The sequence below is a fragment of the Orcinus orca genome, chromosome 14, assembly GCF_937001465.1.
Source record: "Orcinus orca chromosome 14, mOrcOrc1.1, whole genome shotgun sequence".
Lineage (NCBI taxonomy): Eukaryota > Metazoa > Chordata > Mammalia > Artiodactyla > Delphinidae > Orcinus > Orcinus orca.
The window spans coordinates 49,642,536-49,668,706 of NC_064572.1; the positions used below are offsets into that span (position 1 = coordinate 49,642,536).

General features: G+C 37.2%; 1 protein-coding gene across 1 annotated transcript in view; it reads left to right on the plus strand.

Annotated features, from left to right (window-relative positions):
* The window catches only part of PCDH15 (protocadherin related 15), a 711,784-nt gene that overhangs the window by 536,632 nt on the left and 148,981 nt on the right, over window positions 1–26,171 (plus strand). Inside the window, exon 19 of the mRNA XM_049696610.1 lies at window positions 11,759–11,875. Coding sequence (XP_049552567.1) covers window positions 11,759–11,875 — 117 coding nt within the window. The remainder of the gene's footprint in view (window positions 1–11,758; window positions 11,876–26,171) is intronic.

The following is a 26,171-nucleotide window of genomic DNA, read 5'->3' on the forward strand; positions in this document are numbered from 1 at the left end:
TTACACAGGTTGTGTGAGTATCAGATGTTGAAAAATATACTTCAGTTACAAATATACACATACAGATGATCCTCGAGCTGCTTTATTAAAGGTGTTTAGTACTAAAAAATGACTTCAGATGACCTTTATTTCTTTGGTGACATAAAATAAAAGTGCTTTCATAAACATGTTTTGTATGACTTTTGGTCAGGGGAAGAAAGTACAAATTTGAAACTACCCTCTTAACATGTTTTCTCTGGTACCCGACTGGAGTTTGAATGGTTAAAAAGACAGAGCTAGTCAGAAAGAAACAGATTCACACAGAGTGAGAGCAAAAGAGTGAGAGAGGAGAGAAGGAAAAGGAAAAAGGGAGAGTGACAAGGATACAGAAGATCTATATGATAAATGAAGACTTTACAAGGAAGCTTATAGAAAGTTTCAATAAGTCCATGAATGAAATACATGAATAAGATTAATTGGGTAAGCAATTTAAGTTCACTTTAATATAGATATTTTAATTCATATTATGTTCACAAATGTATATGTTCTACAAAAAATATATGATTTATGATTATGACTCAGATTTTGCCAGGTAACCACTGAGACCAGGTTTCCATGTTAAAAAAATAAAATCTATGAAATTAGACAGAAGAAAACATGGAAGTATGTGTAAATTTTGAATTAATATTTAGTTATAGATGGTAGAACTGCAATACAAATTTGGCAACCACACATTGGTCTGCTATACAGAGGGACTATTTGTACTTCTTGCAGTCACCTTACATCACTAGAAATGTATCCTAACTGAATGGGATCAAGTTATTTGACTCACCGGTTCTGTTAGGTTGTCTGATTCTGGAGATCATTCAGAAAACCATAGGAACCTATGTTCATTTAAAGTTTGCCGCTTGAGATGCCTAGAATTACAATCTGTAATGTGTTTGAGGTAAATTGTTTAGCAGAATTCACCTATGATAAATTACTCAGGACTTTACACCATCTGGTTCTAGTTGGCTACCTAAAGCATGTGGAAAGTTCTGGGAATGACTTCAGTTCTTGAAAGCAGCTTTCCATAGAGGGCTGTATGTACACAGGTTATAAGGCACAGAAGGTCATAGGCAGCTTTTGTACAATGTTCATTCTTAAAGGGCACTGCCAGGTATAAATGATGGTACAAGAAATCATCACTTTTGTTGCATTTTTGTTTGATTGTTTACCTGATAAATAAGGTATGCAGTTGGTTTTCTTAGACAATAAAATATTGATATGAAAACATAGAAGACTGTTAAAGATTTCACCAGTATATGATTAGCATAACTATGTTTATCATATAGGTAAATGCTCTAATGCTCTTGACTGTAAGATCTTTGAGTGTGGATTTTCTTGTGTGTTTTGCTGTTGTTGTTAAGATAATCCTGCAGTCAGGGTGGGATGTGGGGATTATTCCATTGCCTTTACTTTACACTTGAATTAGGCTTATCTGCTGGTACACACATGATGTCACTTCTTCCCTGGAGTCCTGCTGTCTTCTCTAAACTATTGGGTTGGCCAAAAAGTTCCTTCAGTTTTTAAGGAAAAATAAAAGACACATTTTTCATTTTCACCAAGAACTTTATTGAACAATGTGTTCACCGTTTTACTCCACTACCTTCTGCCATTTTTCAGGCAACTTCATAATTCCATCTTCGCAAAACATTTTATCTTTTTGATCAAAGAACTGTTCCAGGTGCCTTTTACAGTCTTCCAGGGAATTGAAATTTTTTCCATTAAGAGAATTTTTTAAATACCAAAATAAATTGAAATCTGTAGGTGCAACGTCTGGTGAATTAGGGCGGATGAATCACAACTTCCCAGCCAAGCTGTAACAGTTTTTGCCTGGTCATCAAAGAAACATGTGGTCTTGCATTACCTGATGGTAACAGGTGTTGCTTTCAATTGGTCTCACTGGGAGCAGCACTTGTTGGAATTAATTGTTTGGTTTTCCAGAAGGAGCTCATAATAGATGACTCCCTTCCAATCCCACCGTATACACAACCTCACCTTCTTTGGATGAAAATGAGCCTTTGGTGTGGTTGGTGGTGGTTCATGTCACTTGCCCCATGATCTCTTCCGTTCCACATTACTGTACAGTAGCGCCTTTTCATCGCCCATCACAATTTGTTTTAAAAACAGAACATTTTTGTTACGTTTAAGAAGCGAATCCTATGCGGAAATGTGGTCAAGAAGGTTTTTTCTCTTATGTGGAACCCAAACATCAAAGTGATCAACATAACCAAGCTGGTGTAAATGATTTTCCAACACTTGATTTGGATATTTTGAGTATGTCGGCTGTCCTGCGTGGTATAACGTTGATTGTTTTCAATTAATGCCTCAATTTGATTGCTGTCTACTTCAACTGGTCTTCCTGACCGTGGAGCATCGTCCAGTGAGAAATCTCCAGCACGAAACTTCACAGACCACTTTTGACATGTTTGATCGGTCACAGAACCTTCTCCATACACTGCACAAATCTCTTTTTTTTGCGTTTCAGTTGCATTTTTATCTTTCTTGAAATAATAAAACATAATATGCCAAAAATGTTGCTTTTTTCTTCCATCTTCAATATTACAATGGCTACACAAAAATTCACCAGTTTTGATGTTTTTTTTTTTAAATGCACGCTGATATGGCAGCTGTCACAATACATTCTAACAATTTTTTCGAATGAAATTAGCTACTAGAGTCACCTTATGGAAAAAACTGAACGAACTTTTTGGCCAACCCCAATACATTGGAAAGGGGAACACAAGTCCTTTCCATTCTCAGAGGCCCTAAAGCTATCTGGAGTATTTTATTAGGGTCTGCATTCCTTCTTTCTCTGGGGTCCACAATGGTTCTGTATCTACTCCTTCCATTTTGTGTTTCTCTATCCTAAGAATTTTATCTGTTTCAGGGAGTTGTAAATGTATCATTTCAGGGACTTAAAATTTTATTCAGCATTAAGTTCTCTTTGGGAATAGCAATGTGAACTATCAAAATCTTTTCTGGGGTAAGCTGCTTTTCTATTTGTGTCTCTCTTTCCTGAGACATTGATTTTCAGTGTTCTAGTAGTCTAGGGAAGGATCAAGGAACAATACAAAATCATCGAGGGCCTGAGGGGCTTCAGTGCATATTTAGAAATATTATTTTGCCACAGTATTATGATATGACATTTAGAAATTTAGAAATCTGCTTACAAAAATTTTAGGAACATGATAATATTGGTGTTTATGAAGATACCATGATAGGTAAAGACATGAAAAAGACTAAAAGATGAGACTGACCTAAATGAACTAAATGAGCAAAATGGCTTCTGGACCATCTACCTGGTTTTGCCTACCCATATGCTTTGATGGTGTTGAACACTAAAAACATTTTAAATAGAAAAAATGGTCCATCTATTGGCTGTTCTGGGCAATAAGTGAAGAAAAGATTTGCTACTAAGGACCTTCACCCTATAATTCCCAGATTCAAAGATGTATGCTCAAGTGGTATGTAGCCTTCTCTCTCAGGATAGATGTGGTTGATAATGGAGAGTTATAATCCCTCATAGACTCTAGCTTGGCTGCTCTAATTTCAGTTTAGACTTATGTGCTTGGATTTTTTTTTTTTTTTTTTTTTTTTGATGGAAGAAGTCATTGGTGTCAAACTGAGTCCCAAACTATCATCTGAACAAGCAGGATGTGCACTAAATAAGATTCATTCTCTATCTGGGACTTAAGTCTCTTAAAATGCCTTCTACATTCCCTAACCACCCCTTTATTTTAATACAGGGGATTCACTCAAGGATTCTACATCAGCTTGTGCGAAATGTTGCTCATTGATGGGCTCCTTCTTTCTTTAGAAATAAGAGTGTTGATCTAATTTTTATTGTCTCAGTTGCTCTATCTTACTTAGAGAAGTCAAACTATTTCATTGGTCAAGGGTTCCTGACCTATACAAAGTTATTTCTGGATTATTGTACATTTAAAACAAAACTTAATATTTAATTCTAGACATTTTTCAGTGCCACTTTGTTTTCTTTTTCAAGGTTATTTAAGCATAATAAAATTTGGTGAACATTTCTCCAAATGCAGGCTGACACTTGCTTTCCTTTCTCCTGATCACTCAGGATAAGATTATCACAAAGAGAATTTTAAAACTGTATTGTATACTATTGGGGCCCATAAAAATATCATATTTGTTTGTTTTGAAGAGAAGAGTGGAATACAATTCTCATTTCTCTACAAATGTAAATCTTTCCCAAGCTTGCAAATTTTCTGCTGTTGGTCTGTTTACTTGCAGTACTGACAAGCTGTCTTACTGATAACATAATTGCATAGGATTTGCCAAGAGATATTTCTACCCAAAACAGTCACCAAGGGGAAAGCATCTTGTAGATCTCTCTTTGAAAATGAGCAGAAACATAATTCTTTTGTAAAGAAGGAAAAAAGAAAGATCAGGTACTTCCTATCTAGTCCATCAAACTTTTTTAAAATTGAAGTGATAATGGGAAAATTGAAGTATTTGAAATAATTGAAATAATATTTATTTCAAAGGAAAAATATTTTCACAGTAGAAGGAAAATGGAATTTTATCACAGACACCTGCAAAGAGCTTTCTTGGTGTCAAGTTTCAAGGATCCAAAACAAAACTAATCATGATCGTACAAGTAATATGTATTTTTGTTGCAAAGGTTTTGCAGAACATTTATAAGACAAGGCCTTTTTCATTGTATATTTATTAAATATCTATAAGAATTGAATCTGTGATAATAGTAAATTACATGATATGGGTAAACCTCTGGAAAATGAAATAAAATTCTAAATAGTTTTACACATAAAATCCAGAGAAAAATCTGCCCTTACAAACTGAGTTATAATAATATAGAAAATACACGGAAAGAGAAGATCTGTTTTCTATAGTAAGCCAAAAGCTGAATATAAGCCAGAAAGGTTGAAATATTTAAATGTGTATATAATTCTGGGTAGCATTAAAAGGAATGTAAAGAACTTGTCCAAGATAAACAGATGACTTAAGTCATTTGCTGATTGTAATTTTAGATAGAATGGCTGCATGCGAGTAGGAGAGAGAGTGAGGGAGATGCTTCTGTGAAGGAAGGAGACTGAATTCACCCCTGGTTGTGTTTACCTGTAAAAGAGGGTGCAGGTATGGGAGTAGGCAGGGATAGATGGAGGGACCAGAAATGAAAGACCATCTAGAAGGGCTGAGGTTATCAGGAAATACAGTGAGTCTTGGAAGATAGAGCTAGCATTTTCATCTTTCAGCGTGGTTTCTTCTTCTGCGAAGGAAAGGAATGTTCCTACCCCCAAAGTGTATAGGAAAGAAGATAGATAGAAACTCAATGCCCAGTACCAAGGTGGCATTTGCCAAACTATGGACACCTGACAGGCAGTGATTTGCCGCTGATGTTCTGTGGTGACAGTATTAGTAGAGTCCTTGTTTTGATTTGGTCAAAGGAGCTGTGGTTTGAGAGACAAGGAGATAATCCAGCATTCAAACAAATCAGAAACTCTGGACATTTCAATATTTATAGCATCTTTCCTTCCCTTGCTCTGGAGGGAGGAGACTGAGTAAAAGATATCTTCAGTGGACCAACTAGTGGGAGTATGGTCTAATAGATTGATCATTATTTTTTTAATTAAAGTATAGTTGATTTACAATATTGTTAGTTTTAGATGTACAGCAAAGTGAGTCAATTATACATACATATATTTTTTTCTCTTTTCCATTATAAGATACTGAATATAGTTCCCTATGCCACACAGTAAATCCTTGCTGTTTATCTACTTTATATATAGCGGTGTGTTAATCCCATACTTCTAATTTAACCCTCCTCCCTCCTCCCGATTGATCATTATTTTTTATGACTTGCTGCTTTTCACCTTGAGGTTGGTTCACCTGGAGAAAATACCCATTTAGGACTATGGCCTTCAAATATTACCCTCTGTTCTATTCTGTGCTATCAGATTCTTAAGAGTATATTCTTTCTAATATATTCACTTCCGTGTTTAAAGAATATGAATACATCAAGGAGGGCGTGTCATAGGGCTGATTCAGATGGTTTCTTAAAGTATCTGCCTATTCTGCTATTCTCCAGGTTTACAACAAAGATGTAACATATATTCACTAAAGAACCAAACCAGAGGAAACAGATAAAAATGTACAAGCCCAGAGATAAAATAATATCTCAAACAGGAGTAATTTATATTGCTATGGCTCCCCATATATCACCCACTGATTTCTGGGAGTCCTAAGAAAATGCTTTACTTATAGAGTATACACAATTAAGTAATTTTACCCTTCAGTGATTATCACATTCTTCCCTGCCTTCCAAGGCAAATGAGACCAGGCTTGCCTTACCACAGCTCTCCCAGTGGGGACAATAGATGCTGATAAGCCTTGTTGATACTAGTTACTGCTAAGCATTGGTACCATTTTCCAATCCTATCATGACTATAGCTGCGATCTCTACCCCAGTGAATTGGCTGCCTCATACTGGGGGGCACTCCTGATATGTTGGTGTCCTCAGTATGTACTCTGAGAACTTGACTTCACCAAAGTCATACAGTATTCCAAACAGTAATCATTTGTGCCTTCAATATATTATTATCATCAGGGTCTCTCATGATATACTTCATAGAGCACTGGCTCCTCAAGATGGTACTGGGTGTCTCATACACAAAATATTACATAGACAAGAAGATTTGGGAAACACTGGTATATATAAAAATAAACCGATTTCTATGCCGTAGGCCTTTATATAGGAGCCTTAAATATGCTAGTGTATGTTGTGAATCTCAAGAAAATAAAATGTGATTTCCCACCATTGATCATGGAATTTCTTTTTATTTGTAAAGCTTTTGATAGGACTAATTTTCCTAAGAATGCAATTTGGAAAAAACTTTATTAGGTTTTAGTGAAAATAACTATTTGTAGGGTTAAATATTGAATAAGTTGTTTAAAATGTACAAATACGACTGCTGAAAGTCTCTTTTTACCAAAAAAAAAGCTTCATAAATAATTATAAAAATTATCTTCAGGGAAATAGATTAGAATTATGCAGTGTTTAGAAGCTTGCAAGGTTGCCAAGATAAAATTGTAGTAACTAGTTAGAAGAATTCTTAAAAATGTAAAATATTTTTGGAAAGAGGTATTTAAAATTTTATGTGTGGAATTTTAATGAAGATCCTACTCAAGTCATTTTATGTATAATCTTCTGATGACTTTGCCAGTTCCCTTTCTCCTCACCTGCAAGTAGCAGAATGATGCCTTTAGGATCCGACATACCAGAATTAAATCTTAGCTCTACCCTTTATTAGCTGGATAATCGTGAGCAACTTAATTTCTCTAAGCTTCAGTTTCCTTATTCTAAAAATAGGAACAATAATAATAATAGCTAACATCTATTTTAGGCAAATTAATTGAGATGATAAATTTAACACACTTAGCATAATGTCTGATATACAGTAAAAATAAACCATATACATACGCACATACATATATATAATTGTGATGCACTTTTGAGGAAGTCTGAAATAGGGTGATGTTATTTGAATTGATGCTCAAATATTCAAGCTTAGAATGTGCACATATTCTCCCAATTGACCACAGTGTCATGGCTTGGAAAAAAAATCCAAAAACCTATCAACTGCCTTCCCCCTATATTACCATTCCAGTTCAGAGAAACTAGATGGGAATGGAATTTTGTATTAAATTAGTGGGTTTGTCAACATTACACAATGTTAACCTCTTCTAATTTAACCATCAATTTTGAAGGACTGTTTTACCTGCCAGAGTGCATGAGTGATGAGGCAGTTTGTTCAGGTAACAGAGATGCATCCTATATGAAATTTAAACTCATTACTATATATTCCCATCACATCCTTATACTTTCTCTTTCATAACATCCATCACACTTGCTAATATTTATTTATTTTTTGCTTTCCACACTAAACTGTAAGCTCAGTACCAGCAGGCACTGTATCTTTCTTGGTGGTAACCATATCCCCAGCACCTAAAGTACTACCTAATGCACAGTGGGAGCTCCATCAATGTTTGTGATACTGAGAGCTATAGTGTACATTTTGCTACTTGTGGCAAAGTGTAACATTGATTACCTTACATTAGGGATAATACTATCCCCCAAGAATCCAGAAAAGCTTCAAACTCAGAAATAAAACCAAACCAAAACGAAAAATTTAGGCAGCTAAGAAAGAATCTTCCCAGTACAGGTTTTGATCCAAAAACAAAAAAGAACATTGAGGTAAGTTTGTAGCTTGTGTTTAAGAGAGCCCCATGCAAAACATAAAAGGAAAGATTTGTTTGGTTGGTTGGAGATAGGGCCTTTATGACCCTATGTGGCATAATCACAAGAGAAGGTAGAGAAGTCAGAAAAGACAGAAAGGCAAAGAAACCAAGACGGAAGAAACAGCAGAAGGTAGATAATATAAAAAAAAAACAACTGAAACAGTAAATAGAGGGTGTCTGGTCGTGCAGAACAGAACTGGTAACAGGCAGAGGAAAAAATCAACTGTGTCGTCTGCCAAGGAAGAGGAGGCATCGGCTCCATAAGCCTTAAGGGATTTCAGAGGGCAGGGCAGCCAACGGTTCTATGTGGCTGGTGATAACACCAGAGGGTACTGTAGGAGCCATTCCACCCACTGGCGCACACCATCTGGTCTCCTCACAGAGCATGCATGAGAGCTTAAGATGAGGGCTGACGTTTCATCATTTTTCATCATTTAAAGAAAGATGATCGGAATATAACCAGTTAGTACTCTTCTGTCAGGAAAAAAGCCTCTTATCCAGAACAGCTTTCAGCCTATGATTCCAGAAATTAAAAATTCTGTCATCTATTTCTCATTGCTTTCAATAGAGAACGTGCCATTAATTTGTAAATTTACCAGCAAGTTCCTGTCTTCCTGGTATGCTCATTAAAAAGGGTTCCTTAAATCTACTCTGTGGTCTGTCAAAGCAGAAATGGTTTCTGTGATTATTTTAGACTTTAGTTTAGAAAATAAATAAATGAAACTCATATTTTCTTCCTCTTAGATAACTTTCTTCAGGTGCAGTTTTCGTTGCTTGATACATGGAAACTAATTATGCGTACTTGTACAACAATCTTTTTTTCTAAGAAGATCAAGTCTTAGTTCAAGATGGTAATATTCAGAATACTCTTTAGAAACATGAAAAGTAATTTTTGTTCAGACCAACAAAAAGTATAGCCACAGAAAGGAAACTTAATAATAAAATTGTTAACAAGAGAATAGAAAATGAAATTTTCTTTCTGTAAATACTGCCCTCTAGTGGAACAGTTGGCAACAGACTAGGGCTTGCGTTTGGAGAGTGGAGTTTATCCTTAATTTGCTGCATAGTAGAGCATTTGTACAGAAGCAGATTTATGTACAGTTTTCTTCAGACATTCCTGGAGCATAAATATAATGAAGTATTGATTATGCTCTTTGGCATTGCATTTCAGTAAATTCTCTAATCTGAAATAATGCATCATGCAAGAACTGTGTGCAACTGGCTACACAGCTTAGCCACAGTGAAAGATTGTAACCTCAAAATATGTACAATGTACCAGAAGAAGAAACACAGCTACAATAACTGTATTGATTTATTCTTTACGTTGTCAGTGGCAAGCAGACCAAAGGGGGATACCAGTCTTTTAATGGTGTTCAATTATTTAGGTTTCTGTATAATCAGTTTGTGAAGCCAGATTATAAATATGTCCACTGTGTGTTCAGTTAGAAGGTGATCGGTGACTACTTTCCCGGCCAAAAAATAAAAAGGCTACTGTACTCAACACTGTCAGCGGCTGTATTGACATAACTAGGAAATCACATATTACTTTTTTCCCTGAAGAATTAAGATTACATTAAGATTTTTAATGTCCCCTGGTGGGGGGGCGGGAGAAGAAAATTCATAGGAATATATTGAGTTTATGTGATTTGGGAAACTCATGTAGAGAAAAATCACAGTTGGGCTCCTTTTCTAACCTTCAGAAGTTATAATTTAGGAGTGCAAGAGGAGTTCTACCCCTTTGGTTACAAGACTCACTTGTTAAAATAATTGGCACTCTTGAAAGCAGGAGGAAGTGTGCATGCAAATGTTTTATGTATTCACCCCCTGCCTGAAACCTCAAGATCAATACCCTCCACTCTCCTCATTATAGAGAACCAGTGCTTCCTAGGTTTATTTACTTGTTCAGATTCTAAAGCTCATCATTTATAAAGGAAGTCTTTTTCATGTAGAGGCTGTGAATACTACATGTCAAAACAGAGAAAATGATGTTTTTTATTTTTCAGTTTTGCTTACAGCTCAAGGTCTCCAATTTTTACTAGAATCTACAGGGTTTTTCAGATTCACGACTCAGAAGTCAGCTCTATTGTGAACATAAAAGCAAGCTCGATTTGATTGTAATAGTTAATTATCCTGACCTCTTTGCAAAAAGAGGTGTTTATAATCAGTTAATTTGTGTGTTTCCAATTTACATTGTGCAAAAAAATTGTTGTATCAGAGCAAATATCAAAGACTGTAGAATAATTTTCTTCTTTTGTTTTTAACGTCAAGTGAGAAAAAGATGACAGGGAGAATAAGATAACTAACAAGTTTAGTTTGGGGCTCAAATATATTTGACCAAAAGTGCCCCCCAAAATGCAGGGTGCAATGATTATTTTTTTAAAAAGTAAATTTAGGAAAGATAAATCAGCCAGGTTAATAAACATTATTTTTGAGAAGAAAAATGATTTGAAATTCTCCATCAAAGATAAAATGTTTGAGAAAAACATGGTCTTGCTCTCAGGAGACCAGACTAATTAGTGGTTTTGCCAAATAAGTAGATTAATTTAGGTGACGTTGCTAAGCTATCGGCAGAATCAGTAACTTTACCTGTCAAATGGCAGTTAAGTGGCAAATTCAGGAACATCTTTTCTTGAGCCACCACACTGTCCCCAGAGCCTAGCATTGGGTCATAAAAATGGGAGGAACCTGATAAATATCATTTAATGAATAAACATGATAGCAATGCATTTATATCATTGAATTGTGAAAATTTAAAAGATGCATATAAATCACTTTGAAAAATCTTTAAATAAATTAAAATTGTTTTCTGACTGAGAACATCTAACCTATGTGTCATTATTGTAGTGTGGTGCAGGGAAAACATCCTTTAATCATTTTATGTTTGTAAAAATGTAAGATGGCATAAAAGGATATTTCACAATTTGCATTTGAAATGTTCTAATCATACTATTATGCTAAGTATATATATAAAGAATTTGCAATTGCAACAGAAACATTAAAGAGCTTTCTTTAAAAGCACCAACAACAAAACAAACAAAAATACTGTCTTCTACACCTGTCTCATAGAAGGGCACCTTTTATGAATGTTTTCCTGCTTTTCAAAGTTCAAAACTGCATCATACCATTAGAAGTACCTTTAGAGAAAACGTCACACATCACTCCAAATATCTGAAAGATGTATTTGGAGGAGCACAGGGTGTGTGACAGACTCTTTACTTGAGTAGAATGGCCTTTGGTAGAATGGGGCAGGTATCACACACATTAATATTGTATAGGAACTCTGGCAATTTCCTCTGGGGTGCCATTCTGAAGTGAGTGTAATGGAATTGAGAGGATGGAAGGCTGACAGTGGCAAACGGGTTGTGTGATATGAAGAGATGGAGCCGGTCTAGTCACTGTGTACCTCACCTGGTTTCAACAGAAGCACTAAATTCTTAATTGTGTTTTACAGGATATGAATGATTATCCTCCAGTATTTAGTAAACGGATCTACAAAGGTATAGTGGCTCCAGATGCCGCCAAGGGTACACCTATCACAACCGTTTATGCTGAAGATGCAGACCCTCCTGTAAGTAGAAGACGTTGATTAACACCCTGAACTAAAGTGAGAAAAATCTTTAACACTTATAAATGACCCAGTTCCCAAGACAGTGCAGTGAGTCTGTGTGAGTTCCACTCTGTTCACTCACATACATTTGATGTACTCTTGCCTGTTGCATCCACAGGTACAAACCATATTTCAAGCAATTATTATTGAACTTAGACAATTAGGGATATGGTTTTTGTTTTACTGGGATTCAACATTTACTATTTATCAATTTATCTAGTACTAATGATAAATATGTATAGAAAGAATTGTCTACATTTGTAATCAATATCATTCAGGTTCTTTATTTAGAATATTGTAAGCTGAATTTAGCCTGGATAAATTTTATCCTTAGGTATTTTACATTTTATTCATATTTTGTTAGCAAACACTAAATCAACATATGACATAATATTATATTGAATGTGTTAATTTTGGTAAACTAAAGTTGTATTGCTTTTAGAACATATTTAATAGATTCTGTTATTATCCAGAATTTCAGGGCATCTTTTGAGATGCCCTAAATTGTCTTTCAAGACAGGGGGTTCCTAATTAAAATATTATTATAGCAGAAGTGAGGTAAATTTTCCTGAATATTGTTTCTTAATGTATTAAAAATAGCATATAAAACTAATAGGGCTTCCCTGGTGGCGCAGTGGTTGGGAGTCCGTCTGCCGATGCAGGGGACGCGGGTTCATGCCCCGGTCCGGGGGAATCCCACATGCCGTGGAGCGGCTGGGCCCGTGAGCCATGGCTGCTGGGCCTGCGCGTCCGGAGCCTGTGCTCTGCGACGGGAGGGGCCACAACAGTGAGAGGCCCGCGTACCGCAAAAAACAAACAAACAAAAAAAACCTAATAGTACCAGTATAAAAATGCTTTCTGTAAATAACTTGAGGGTGTTATAGGTATTAACTATTTATTCTCATAATAGCTGAATGATGAAGATTTGAATTTTTTACCTTGGGTGAGCTTGAAGTACAAGTCAGTGGCTGATATATTCTAGAAAAATGTTAAAAGTGTTAAACCATTTTAGAAAAGTAAGAAAATAGAAAAAGACCTCAATTTTATAAGTGATTTAAAAATTCAGTTTTGTGTTGCTAAACAGTATTTATGTAATGCTATTTATTTAATAAAATATAAATGGCAATCATAACATTTTTCAGCTTCAGTTGTGACAAGCCATATAAAGTCTTTTGTGACTATGACGTCTTGAAAAATAATAATGTTAACATGAAAGCAATGACCTTTCACTCAGAAGTTCCTTTTCTCAAGTGTGTTAAAATGTCTTTGAAACTGATTTATTGAATCTTGGGAAATATGACAGGCAAAATTTCATAGCCTTGGACATACCAATAGAGATGGTCGATGTGAAATTGGTGTTTTGTCTGCTTTTTAAGTAAACTGTCAGAGGTACAAAATACTTTGAAATTAGGACTACAATTCAGTTCTATTCAAGATGTGTTTTGAGCACCAACTCCATAGTAATCACTGTGCTAACCAGGTTTTGCTCTCCAGAAACTGACAATCTCATAGGAAAAGCAGAACTGCACGTAGAAACTAAAAAGCACTGTATTGAATGAGTGTACATGTAGGGGAGGAAGACTTTTCCTTTCTTCCCCTCTAGGCTCTCTGGCTGGTCTAATAATTAAATTGACATAAGACAGATTAACAGGAGAAAAACAAATTTAAATTTGTACCAGAGCTCATAAAAATATGATGCTCAAATAAGTGACTAAAGTAGGCAGCTTTTATACCTTTTAGACCAAGAAACAATACATTTGTGAAGAACCGACAAGATGAAGGGGTTTGGGCTTGGGGTAGTATTTTAGTAAAGAAGTAAAAAGGTTTGCTTACACGGCCTTCTTGTCTTTGAATTCCCTATCTCTGGTAGTAAGGATTTCTTCCTTTCTCCTGGTGCAGGCAGGATACCTTTCACATGGGAGATTTATTTCCTGCTTTCAGGGGGACAAAGAGGAGTCAGAGTGTCCATCTCATACTGACTGTTTCTTAAGTAACTTTAATTCAAAATAATCAATATGCCCAAGTGGCATATTTTGGGCAGACTGCCGTGAACCCTGTCATAAGCCAACACAGCATCTTAAAATACTAATATTTCTAAGAAATTTTCATTAGCACAGAATTTAAGATAGTGTTAAGCTTAATGACACTAATGATGAGAGACTAAAAGTAGGCCTGCTGTTTACCTATGTGGGATAGACCTCAAAGCCTTAGCATGGATGGCAAAATCCTCACTTCACATGTGACACCGTGACCTTAGTACCTAGTTTGACATTCAGTCACTGCACTGATGTGAAAGAAGCTGTCTTGGTCTGTTGTCTGTTTTCTAAATAAGTTATATTACTTCTCTACAGTATTTACCTAGAGAGAAGGCCTCCTTTTTACTCCCTAAGCCCGTTTACAGAAACTTAGCAGGCTCAAATGCTATATTTCTTTGGAAGAAGCTCTGAGGTTTGCATTCCTAATAGTATTTTTTTTGAACAGTTAATGTCTAATGCTGGCTTTTCAGTATATGAAAGGTGGATGCCAGTCATTCAACTGGAATACTGAGCATGCTTATTTCAGCTAACAAATATAAATTTTATCAGACTTAGTTTCGATCCTTGAAACACTAGCAATCGTTTGGAATAACTAGTATTCAGCATTAAGTTTTCCATCATTGCTGCAAATTGTGTCCCTTAAATTAGCATAGTTACAATTTGGGTGCACCTACACCAATCTGTAGGTGCTCAATAAAAGCTCAATTCCATGAAATTTTTAAGAAAATAAAAATGATACAGCTTTCAAAATGTTATGACTGAGTTCACTTTTATTATTTTATGTAAGTACCACAAATCAAAATCAGTATTTTTTGGATGAGCTTGCCAAGTGTTTTCTATTCTGTTACTATTGTAAATATTTATTAATTAGAGGAAGATAGTTTCAATTTCATATCCTTCAGGGCTCTTATGTCAGTTCCACTACTTAGGGCTGTGAGTATCTATGGGTAACACTGTGTTTATTTAATGGTCTCTCTTCCAAACTTGAAGGTAATTTCCTTGAGGGAAAGAATCCAAACTTATTCCAGTTTGTTTTCCCACATCTAATTATGTTTGGTACTTAGTAGCAAATGCTTGTTGAATAACTGAATAAATGAATAAATAAGCAGTTATTTCTGTGCTCTTTAGAATTTTCAAAATGTGCCAGATCTTCAGAAATTTAGTTATTTGTGACCCTGGGCAAGTTTCTTATTGTCTCCAAGCCTAAGTATGGCCATTTGAGGGCTGTAAGAATTAACTGGAGTGATATATATATAATGCTAAGCGCTGCTTCTGTTCCCTCATATAAGTAGGTATTGTTACAATTCTGCAATAATAATCTGCGTCTCTAGAGGTTGACCACATCTTTTTCAAGGCATCATGTTTCTTGTGAATGAAATGAGAACCACCCATTTTAAACTAGAAAATTGCAACCACAAAATATCAGATGGAGAAATGGGTAAGGTCTTAAAGCCAGAGAGAACATTCTTGCCAAACGTAAATTAAGAATTATAAAATGCATGTTGTGTAAACCTGAAGTGATCTAGAGGGAGAAAAACATCTTCCAGGGATTATTTTCCCCCCGAATTAAAGCTGTTAGGACTTTCATTTTCTGCCTTGCTTTTGTGACACCATTGACATTATGTAGTTCACCGGAGACGTGTATAGTGAATGACTGATCATTTTGGATATTAAAAATTGCTAACCTTTTCTTTCTGCTCACTAGAGACTTCTCACTCCAAACTTTCACAAAACAAAACTGCAAGTTTAATTTTCCAGTTGCATATTTTTATTCTTTCTGAAGCTGTGGCCAAACCCCATGAGACAAGAGGTCTCTTTGTGGGCAGGGTAAATGCCTCACAGAATAGTGTCCTTCGTGAGCATATAGACGTGGAAAAATTGGATAAATAAATGAAGCTTACATTTTGCTAATTTCCAAGAAGTTATGGAACCCACGGAGGAATATCGTCTCATTGTGTCATTCTTTCCATTTAATGCATTTGAGGAATTTATAAGATTCTTGTTTAAACTAAGTCAGTACTTGGAGCATGTTTAATATTAGCAATTTTGACAAACTTTCTTATTTGCATATATTCATGTGAGAAATATTTATATATTGAAGACTTCTTTTTTAGGTTTCAGTATCAATTTATGAAGTGAATGTGCTCCATGAAAAAGATCTTGTAAGTTCTCAGTAGTAACTGGCTTTAAATATCAATGAGTATTCTCACTACACATTTTTTTTCAGAAAGTATTTTTATAAAGGCATAATAATTGCAGCTGTGAGGTAATTTTTTTCCCCTCTGCTGAGATTTTGAGAGCTATACTATCCTTTCAGAGTTCAGACAAGCTACCTGAGGAATTATTATTATTATTATTATTATTATTATTATTTACGTCTTTATTGGAGTATAATTGCTTTACAATGGTGTGTTAGTTTCTGCTTTATAACAAAGTGAATCAGTTATACATATACATATATTCCCATATTTCTTCCCTCTTGCGTCTCCCTCCCTCCCAGCCTCCCCATCCCACCCCTCCAGGCGGTCACAAAGCACCGAGCTGATCTCCCTGTGCTATGCGGCTGCTTCCCACTAGCTAGCTACCTTACGTTTGGTAGTGTATATATGTCCATGCCTCTCTCTCGCTTTGTCACAGCTTACCCTTCCCCCTCCCCATATCCTCAAGTCCATTCTCCAGTACGTCTGTGTCTTTATTCCTGTCTAACCCCTAGGTTCTTCATGACATTTTTTTTCTTAAATTCCATATATATGTGTTAGCATACAGTATTTGTCTTTCTCTTTCTGACTTACTTCACTCTGTATGACAGACTCTAGGTCTATCCACCTCATTACAAATAGCTCAATTTCATTTCTTTTTATGGCTGAGTAATATTCCATTGTATATATGTGCCACATCTTCTTTATCCATTCATCCGATGATGGACACTTAGGTTGTTTCCATCTCCGGGCTATTGTAAATAGAGCTGCAATGAACATTTTGGTACATGACTCTTTTTGAATTATGGTTTTCTCAGGGTATATGCCCAGTAGTGGGATTGCTGGCTCCTATGGAGTTCTATTTTTAGTTTTTTAAGGAACCTCCATACTGTTCTCCACAGTGGCTGTATCAATTTACATTCCCACCAGCAGTGCAAGAGTGTTCCCTTTTCTCCACACCCTCTCCAGCATTTATTGTTTCTGGATTTTTTGATGATGGCCATTCTGACCGGTGTGAGATGATATCTCATAGTTTTGATTTGCATTTCTCTAATGATTAATGATGTTGAGCATTCTTTCATGTGTTTGTTGGCAGTCTGTATATCTTCTTTGGAGAAATGTCTATTTAGGTCTTCTGCCCATTTTTGGATTGGGTTGTTTGTTTTTTTGTTATTGAGCTGCATGAGCTGCTTATAAATTTTGGAGATTAATCCTTTGTCAGTTGCTTCATTTGCAAATATTTTCTCCCATTCTGAGGGTTGTCTTTTGGTCTTGTTTATGGTTTCCTTTGCTGTGCAAAAGCTTTGACGTTTCATTAGGTCCCATTTGTTTATTTTTGTTTTTATTTCCATTTCTCTAGGAGGTGGGTCAGAAAGGATCTTGCTGTGATTTATGTCATAGAGTGTTCTGCCTATGTTTTCCTCTAAGAGTTTGATAGTGTCTGGCCTTACATTTAGGTCTTTAATCCATTTTGAGCTTATTTTTGTGTATGGTGTTAGGGAATGATCTAATCTCATACTTTTACATGTACCTGTCCAGTTTTCCCAGCACCACTTATTGAAGAGGCTGTCCTTTCTCCACTGTACATTCCTGCCTCCTTTATCAAAGATAAGGTGACCATATGTGCGTGGGTTTATCTCTGGGCTTTCTATCCTGTTCCATTGATCTATCTTTCTGTTTTTGTGCCAGTACCATACTGGCTTGATTACTGTAGCTTTGTAGTGTAGTCTGAAGTCAGGGAGTCTGATTCCTCCAGCTCCGTTTTTCGTTCTCAAGATTGCTTTGGCTATTCGGGGTCTTTTGTGTTTCCATACAAATTGTGAAAGTTTTTGTTCTAGTTCTGTGAAAAATGCCAGTGGTAGTTTGATAGGGATTGCATTGAATCTATAGATTGCTTTGGGTAGTAGAGTCATTATCACAATGTTGATTCTTCCAATCCAAGAACATGTTATATCTCTCCATCTGTTTGTATCATCTTTAATTTCTTTCATCAGTGTCTTATAATTTTCTGCATATAGGTCTTTTGTCTCCTTAGGTAGGTTTATTCCTAGATAGTTTATTCTTTTTGTTGCAATGGTAAATGGGAGTGTTTTCTTGATTTCACTTTCAGATTTTTCATCATTAGTGTATAGGAATGCCAGAGGTTTCTGTGCATTAATTTTGTATCCTGCCACTTTACCAAATTCATTGATTAGCTCTAGTAGTTTTCTGGTAGCATCTTTAGGATTCTCTATGTATAGGATCATGTCATCTGCAAACAGTGACAGCTTTACTTCTTCTTTTCCGATTTGGATACCTTTTAGTTCCTTTTCTTCTCTGATTGCTGTGGCTAAAACTTCCAAAACTATGTTGAATAAGAGTGGTGAGAGTGGGCAACCTTGTCTTGTTCCTGATCTTAGTGGAAATGCTTTCAGTTTTTCACCATTGAGGACAATGTGGGCTGTGGGTTTGTCATATATGGCCTTTATTATGTTGAGGAAAGTTCCCTCTATGCCTACTTTCTGCAGGGTTTTTATCATAAATGGGTGTTGAATTTTGTCGAAAGCTTTCTCTGCATCTATTGAGATGAACATATGGTTTTTCTCCTTCAATTTGATAATATGGTGTATCACATTGATTGATTTGCGTATATTGAAGAATCCTTGCATTCCTGGAATAAACCCCACTTGATCATGGTGCATGATCCGTTTAATGTGCTGTTGGATTCTTTTTGTTAGTATTTTGTTGAGGATTTTTGCATCTATGTTCATCAGTGATATTGGCCTGTAGTTTTCTTTCTTTGTGACATCCTTGTCTGGTTTTGGTATCAGGGTGATGGTGGCCTCATAGAATGAGTTTGGGAGTGTTCCTCCCTCTGCTGTATTTTGGAAGAGTTTGAGAAGGATAGGTGTTAGCTCTTCTCTAAATGTTTGATAGAATTCGCCTGTGAAGCCATCTGGGCCTGGGCTTTTGTTTGTTGGAAAATTTTTAATCACAGTTTCAATTTCAGTGCTTGTGATTGGTCTGTTCATATTTTCTGCTTCTTCCTGATTCAGTCTTGGCAGGTTGTGCATTTCTAAGAATTTGTCCATTTCTTCCAGGTTGTCCATTTTATTGGCATAGAGTTGCTTGTAATAATCTCTCATGATGTTTTGTATTTCTGCAGTGTCAGTTGTTACTTCTCCTTTTTCATTTCTAATCCTATTAAGTCTTCTCCTTTTTTTTCTTGATGAGTCTGGTAATGGTTTATCAATTTTGTTTATCTTCTCAAAGAACCAGCTTTTAGTTTTATTGATCTTTGCTATAGTTTCCTTCATTTCTTTTTCATTTATTTCTGATTTGATTTTTATGATTTCTTTCCTTTTGCTAAATTTGGGGGTTTTTTGTTCTTCTTTCTCTAATTGCTTGAGGTGCAAGGTTAGGTTGTTTATTCGAGATGTTTCCTGTTTCTTAAGGTAGGATTGTATTGCTATAAACTTCCCTCTTAGAACTGCTTTTGGTGCATCCCATAGATTTTGAGTCGTTGTGTCTCCATTGTCATTTGTTTCTAGGTATTTTTTTAATTTCCTCTCTGCTTTCTTCAGTGATCACTTCGTTATTAAGTAGTGTATTGTTTAGCCTCCATGTGTTGTGGTCAGAAAAGATACTTGATACAATTTCAATTTTCTTAAATTTACCAAGGCTTGATTTGTGACCCAAGATATGATCTATCCTGGAGAATGTTCCATGAGCACTTGAGAAAAATGTGTATTCTGTTGTTTTTGGATGCAATGTCCTATAACTATCAATTAAGTCCATCTTGTTTAATGTATCATTTAAAGCTTGTGTCTCCTTATATATTTTCATTTTGGATGATCTGTCCATGTGTGAAAGTGGGGTGTTAAAGTCCCCTACTATGAATGTGTTACTGTTGATTTCCCCTTTTATGGCTGTTAGTATTTGCCTTATGTATTGAGGTGCTCCTTTGTTGGGTGCATAAATATTTACAATTGTTATATCGTCTTCTTGGATCGATGCCTTGATCATTATGTAGTGTCCTTCTTTGTCTCTTCTAATAGTCTTTATTTTAAAGTCTATTTTGTCTGATATGAGAATTGCTACTCCAGCTTTCTTTTGGTTTCCATTTGCATGAAATATCTTTTTCCATCCCCTCACTTTCAGTCTGCATGTGTCTCTAGGTCTGAAGTGGGTCCTTGTAGACAGTAAATATGTGGGTCCCTTGTAGACAGCAAATATATGGGTCTTGTTTTTGTATCCATTCAGCCAATCTGTGTCTTTTGGTGGGAGCATTTAGTCCATTTACATTTAAGGTAATTATCGATATGTATGTTCCTATTCCCATTTTCTTAATTGTTTTGGGTTCGTTATTGTAGGTCTTTTCCTTCTCTTGTGTTTCTTGCCTAGAGAAGTTCCTTTAGCAGTTGTTGAAAAGCTGGTTTGGTGGTGCTGAACTCTCTCAGCTTTTGCTTGTCTGTAAAGGTTTTAATTTGTCCATCAAATCTGAATGAGATCCTTGCTGGGTAGAGTAATCTTGGTTGCAGGTTTTTCACCTTCATTACTTTAAATATGTCCTGCCAGTCCCTTGTGGCCTGCAGAGTTTCTGCTGAAAGATCAGTTGTTAACCTTATGGGGATTCCCTTGTGTGTTATTTGTTGTTTTTCCCTTGCTGCTTTTAATATGTTTTCTTTGTATTTAATTTTTGACAGTTTGATTAATATGTGTCTTGACGTATTTCTCCTTGGATTTATCCTGTATGGGACTCTCTGTGCTTCCTGGAGTAGATTAACTATTGCCTTTCCCATGTTAGGGAAGTTTTCAACTATAATCTCTTCAAATATTTTCTCAGTCCCTTTCTTTTTCTCTTCTTCTTCTGGAACCCCTATAATTCGAATGTTGGTGTGTTTGATGTTGTCCCAGAGGTCTCTGAGACTGTCCTCAGTTCTTTTCATTCTTTTTTCTTTATTCTGCTCTGCAGTAGTTATTTCCACTGTTTTATCTTCCAGGTCACTTATCCATTCTTCTGCCTCAGTTATTCTGCTATTGATCCCATCTAGAGTATTTTTCATTTCATTTATTGTGTTGTTCATCGTTGTTTGTTTCACCTTTAGTTCTTCTAGGTCCTTGTTAAATGTTTCTTGCATTTTGTCTATTCTATTTCCAAGATTTTGGATCATCTTTATTATCATTATTCTGAATTCTTTTTCAGGTAGACTGCCTACTTCCTCTTCATTTGTTAGGTCTGGTGTGTTTTTATCTTGCTCCTTTATCTGCTGTGTGTTTTTCTGTCTTCTCATTTTGCTTATCTTACTGTGTTTGGGGTCTCCTTTTTGCAGGCTGCAGGTTCGTAGTTCCTGTTGTTTTTGGTGTCTGTCTGCAGTGGCTAAGGTTGGTTCAGTGGGTTGTGTAGGCTTCCTGGTGGAGTGGAGTAGTGCCTGTGTTCTGGTGGATGAGGCTGGATCTTGTCTTTCTGGTGGGCTGGTCCACGTCTGGTGGTGTGTTTTGGGGTGTCTGTGGACTTATTATGATTTTAGGCAGCCTCTCTGCTAATGGGTGGGGTTGTGTTCCTGTCTTGCTAGTTGTTTGGCATAGGATGTCCAGCACTGTAGCTTGGTGGTCGTTGAGTGAAGCTGGGTGCTGGTGTTGAGATGGAGATCTCTGGGAGATTTTTGCCATTTGATATTATGTGGAGCTGGGAGGTCTCTTGTGGACCAGTGTCCTGAAGTTGGCTCTGTCTCCTCAGAGGCACAGCACTGACTCCTGGCTGCTGCACGAAGAGCCTTTCATCCACACGGCTCAGAATAAAAGGGAGAAAAAGTAGAAAGAAAGAATTAGTAGAAGTAGAAAGAGAGAAAGAAAGAAAGGAGGGAGGGAGGGAGGAAGGAAGGAAGGAAGGAGGGACGGAAGGAAGAAAAGAAAGGAGATTAAGTAAAACAAAGTAAGATAAAATATAATACAGTTATTAAAATAAAAAAATAATTAAGAGAAAAAAATTAAAAAAAAAATGGACGGATAGAACCCTAGGACAAATGGTGGAAGCAAAGCTATACAGACAAAATCTCACACAGAAACATACACACTCACAAGAAGAGGAAAAGGGGAAAAAATCATAAATCTTGCTCTGAAAGTCCACTTCCTTAATTTGGGATGATTCGTTGTCTATTCATGTATTCCACAGATGCAGGGTACATCAAGTTGATTGTGGAGATTTAATCCGCTGCACCTGAGGCTGCTGGGATTTCCCTTTCTCTTCTTTGTTCTCACAGCTCCCAGGGGCTCAGCTTTGGATTTGGCCCTGCCTCTGCGTGTAGGTCGCCGTAGGGCGTCTGTTCTTCGCTCAGACAGGATGGGGTTAAAGGAGCCGCTGATTTGGTGGCTCTGGCTCACTCAGGCCGAGGGGGAGGGAGGGGCACGGCGTGCGGGGCGGGTCTGCGGCGGCAGAGGCCAGCGTGACGTTGCACCAGCGTGAGGCGCGCCGTGCGTTCTCCCGGAGGAGTTGACCCTGGATCCCGGGACTCTGGCAGCGGCGGGCCGCACAGGCTCCCCGGAAGGGGGGTGTGGCTAGTGGCCTGTGCTCGCACACAAGCTTCTTGGTGGCGGCAGCAGCAGCCTTAGCGTCTCATGCCCGTTTCTGGGGTCCGCGCTTTTAGCCGCAGCTCGCGCCCGTCTCTGGAGCTCCTTTAAGCAGCGCTCTTAATCCCCTCTCCTCGCCAAGCAGGAAACAAAGCGGTAAGAAAAAGTCTCTTGCCTCTTCGGCAGCTCCAGACTTTTTCCCGGACTCCCTCCGGGCTAGCTGTGGTGCACTAACCCCTTCAGGCTGTGTTCAGGCCGCCAACCCCAGTCCTCTCCCTAAGCTCCGACCGAAGCCCGAGCCTCCGCTCCCAGCCCCCACCCGCCCCAGCGGGTGAGCAGACAAGCCTCTCGGGCTGGTGAGTGCCGGTTGGCCCTGATCCTCTGTGCGGGAATCTCCCCGCTTTGCCCTCCGCACACCTGTTGCTCTGCTCTCCTCCGCGGCTCCGAAGTCTCTGCCCGTGAAGGGGCTTCCTAGTGTGTGGAAACCTTTCGTCCTTCACAGCTGTCTCCCACTGGTGCAGGTCCCGTCCCTATCCTTTTGTCTCTGTTTATTCTGTTTTCTTTTGCCCTACCCAGGTACGTGGCGGGGGTGGGGGTTTCCTTGCCTTTTGGGAGGTCTGAGGTCTTCTGCCAGCGTTCAGTAGTTGTTCTGTAGGAGTTGTTCCACGTGTAGATGTATTTCTGGTGTATCTGTGGGGAGGAAGGTGATCTCCGCATCTTATTCTAACGCCATCTTTCCGGAAGCCTCAGATTTGGAGGCTGGAAGTCCAAAGTCAAGATGGAGGTGGGTTTGGTTCTTTCTGAGGCATCTCTTCTTAGCTTGCTGGTGGCCACTTTTGCACTATGTCCCCATGTGGTCTTTCCTCTGTGTGTGCACGTGCCTGAAGTTTCTCCTGAGGAATTATTTTTAAAGTGATTGCACAGGTGGATTTAACATCCTTTTTCTGTCATTTGAGGATACTTTTGTTGATCTCTAGAGAGTAAAAAAGATGGTCAGTTTTTCTTTTCCATGATGCATGACTTAAAATGTCACCAAATAATGCAAGGTAATTATGGCGATATTCTCAAAATGCTTAACCCTCTGCCTAGTCATTATGTTGCAATCTATTAGCGGAGGGCATAACAGTAGAATAAAAAACAGCATCGTCTTTATCCATGATTTGCTGTTTGCTGGCTTTGTGTGCAATAGTTGAAACTGTTCAGGGCTAGGAGTGTCATAAGATTGTATTTTTATCTCCAGATAATATGGCTGTTCCGTATTATTTTCCATTGCTATATCTGCAGATCTGTTTTTCATCACTCATCACATACTGGTTTGTGTTGTTTTGCTGTATTGATTTAGGTTATTGCTAGCAATGTAGCGTAAACTCTGGTTTTAAAGATCAGTGCCTAATAACCACATTTGCTGACCCTGGAGCATGTTGGGGGAATGTATGTAGCTCAGTGGGTTTTTTCCTTCACGTCAAAGCTGTTAGGGAAATAATCAAGAACTATTTTCACGAGTCATGTCTGCTTGTGAATATTGAAATGAGGTAGCCCAGCCTGAGTCCCTTTGGTCTCACATAAAAATTCACACAATGAAACAGTTGGGACTTGATCTTTAGAATGACAATGGGTTATAATTAGATTTGAAAGTGTAAATGAATACAAAGACAAGGTTTTATGAGACAGTTTATACATGATTATGTCTAGAAAAGGCTTATCTAAGTGTTTTAAGAATCTGTGTCATTTTCTTTTGTTTTGTGGCTTATAGATTCTTTTCAAGACCAAATATACTGTTAACATTACTTGAGATCAATATTAGATTTAACTGTTTCAGATGCAAATATTTTTCTTCTAATTCAGAAACTGCAATGCCTACCAGGGCTAACAGGGTGTTTTTCTTTTAAGTAGTGATGTCTATAAAATTTAGGTTTTTTTTAACCTTTACAAAAGTGTCATCCAGTGATATGTCTTTTTTTTTTTTTTTTTTTTGATGAGAATAAACCTCATGGGATTAGGATCCCAATACGTTGCAACAAGAGAGGTTTCCAAGGGAATTGAGTGAAATATAACAAGCTGCCTCTGGGGCTCACTCGTAGGTCTCCCTTATGGCTTAAATAATGTGCTTTATTTTGACTTTCTTGCCAGAGGAAATGGGAAGAGACCCTCTAAAAGAGTATCTTGGCTTCTTATAATCTGGATTCTTGGCTTTAACACCCTCAAAGCCATCCTACTGTTATCTTCAGGTCTTATCATTACCCACTTCACAGTTCTTCCGTATCCTTGAATGCGTGGACAGTAGACCAGCAGTCAAACGTGCTTGTTGCAACATGGACACTTCGTAACACTGTTGAATCAATCAGCCAATAAGAAAACATTTATGGTGGACTTAACAATAAGAATATGACACTATAGAGCCATGACAGTGTGTAAGAAAGGTGCCAAGAATAGACAAGTGAATGTGTCCTGGTGTAGTCTGAGCCTGCTGTGGACAGGAACTCAACTTTTCCAGAGTATAGGAGATTCATTTAAGTGAGGGTAGAAGAAACTAGCAGAGGAAATATATTCAAAAATTACAGAGTTGAAATATTCATCATGTGTTCATAAATTTGGGTAACATGATTTGAACTATGTCTGATTCAATTAATATTAACTACTTAAAAGAACATATTAGGGCTGTCTTAGAGACTCATTTGTAGACAGGAAATGCAGCAGATATGGTTTTACAAACCCATTTTATTATATAGAAAATGGAAGCTTACTAAAGACTTACAAACAGGGCAATGACAGAATCAAAGCTACATATTAGAATATTTATTTCCTGTGATATGTAGTCTTCATTGGATGAGATAATAAATGAAAACCAGAAGATAAGTTAGCAGCTATAGCTTTCATTTAAGTATGAAAAAAACAAGGTGGACAAGGGAAATGGAGAAAACAGAAATACTTAAAAGCCATTGAAATGGAAAAATTAATAGTGACTGAGCAGGATGGTTGAAGATCACAGACAGAATAAAAGCACAATCAAAAGTGAATCAAGAGTTTCTAGCTGGAGTGTTAAAGATATTCATGATCTTAGTTGATAGAAATAAGATAGAAAAGAAAGCCATTTAAGGAGAAAATAATGAGATCAAACTAGGACAAATTAAATTTTAAATGATTTCAAAATATCTAAGTTTATCTACAGAATGATAGAAGTTGTCTGATTTCCTTCCCTGAGCAAGGAGGCTCAAAGGACTAAGCCAGGACATGACTAGTGAAGGAGTAATACTCACCAGATCTACCCAGGAATCATAGTGCCAGAGCTGGCAGGAAGCTTATCTCTTTCCCAGAGTTATACGTGCCTCAAACTAAAGAATACATAGCCTCTAGTGCTGACAGGAGGCTGGAGGCAGATGGCAGGATGGTGCCAAGATTCCTTTGCACAGATGAACAATATGAAGAAGTCCATGAAGAAGTCCTGAGGCAGATACTGGGTTGCCACAGCTGCTT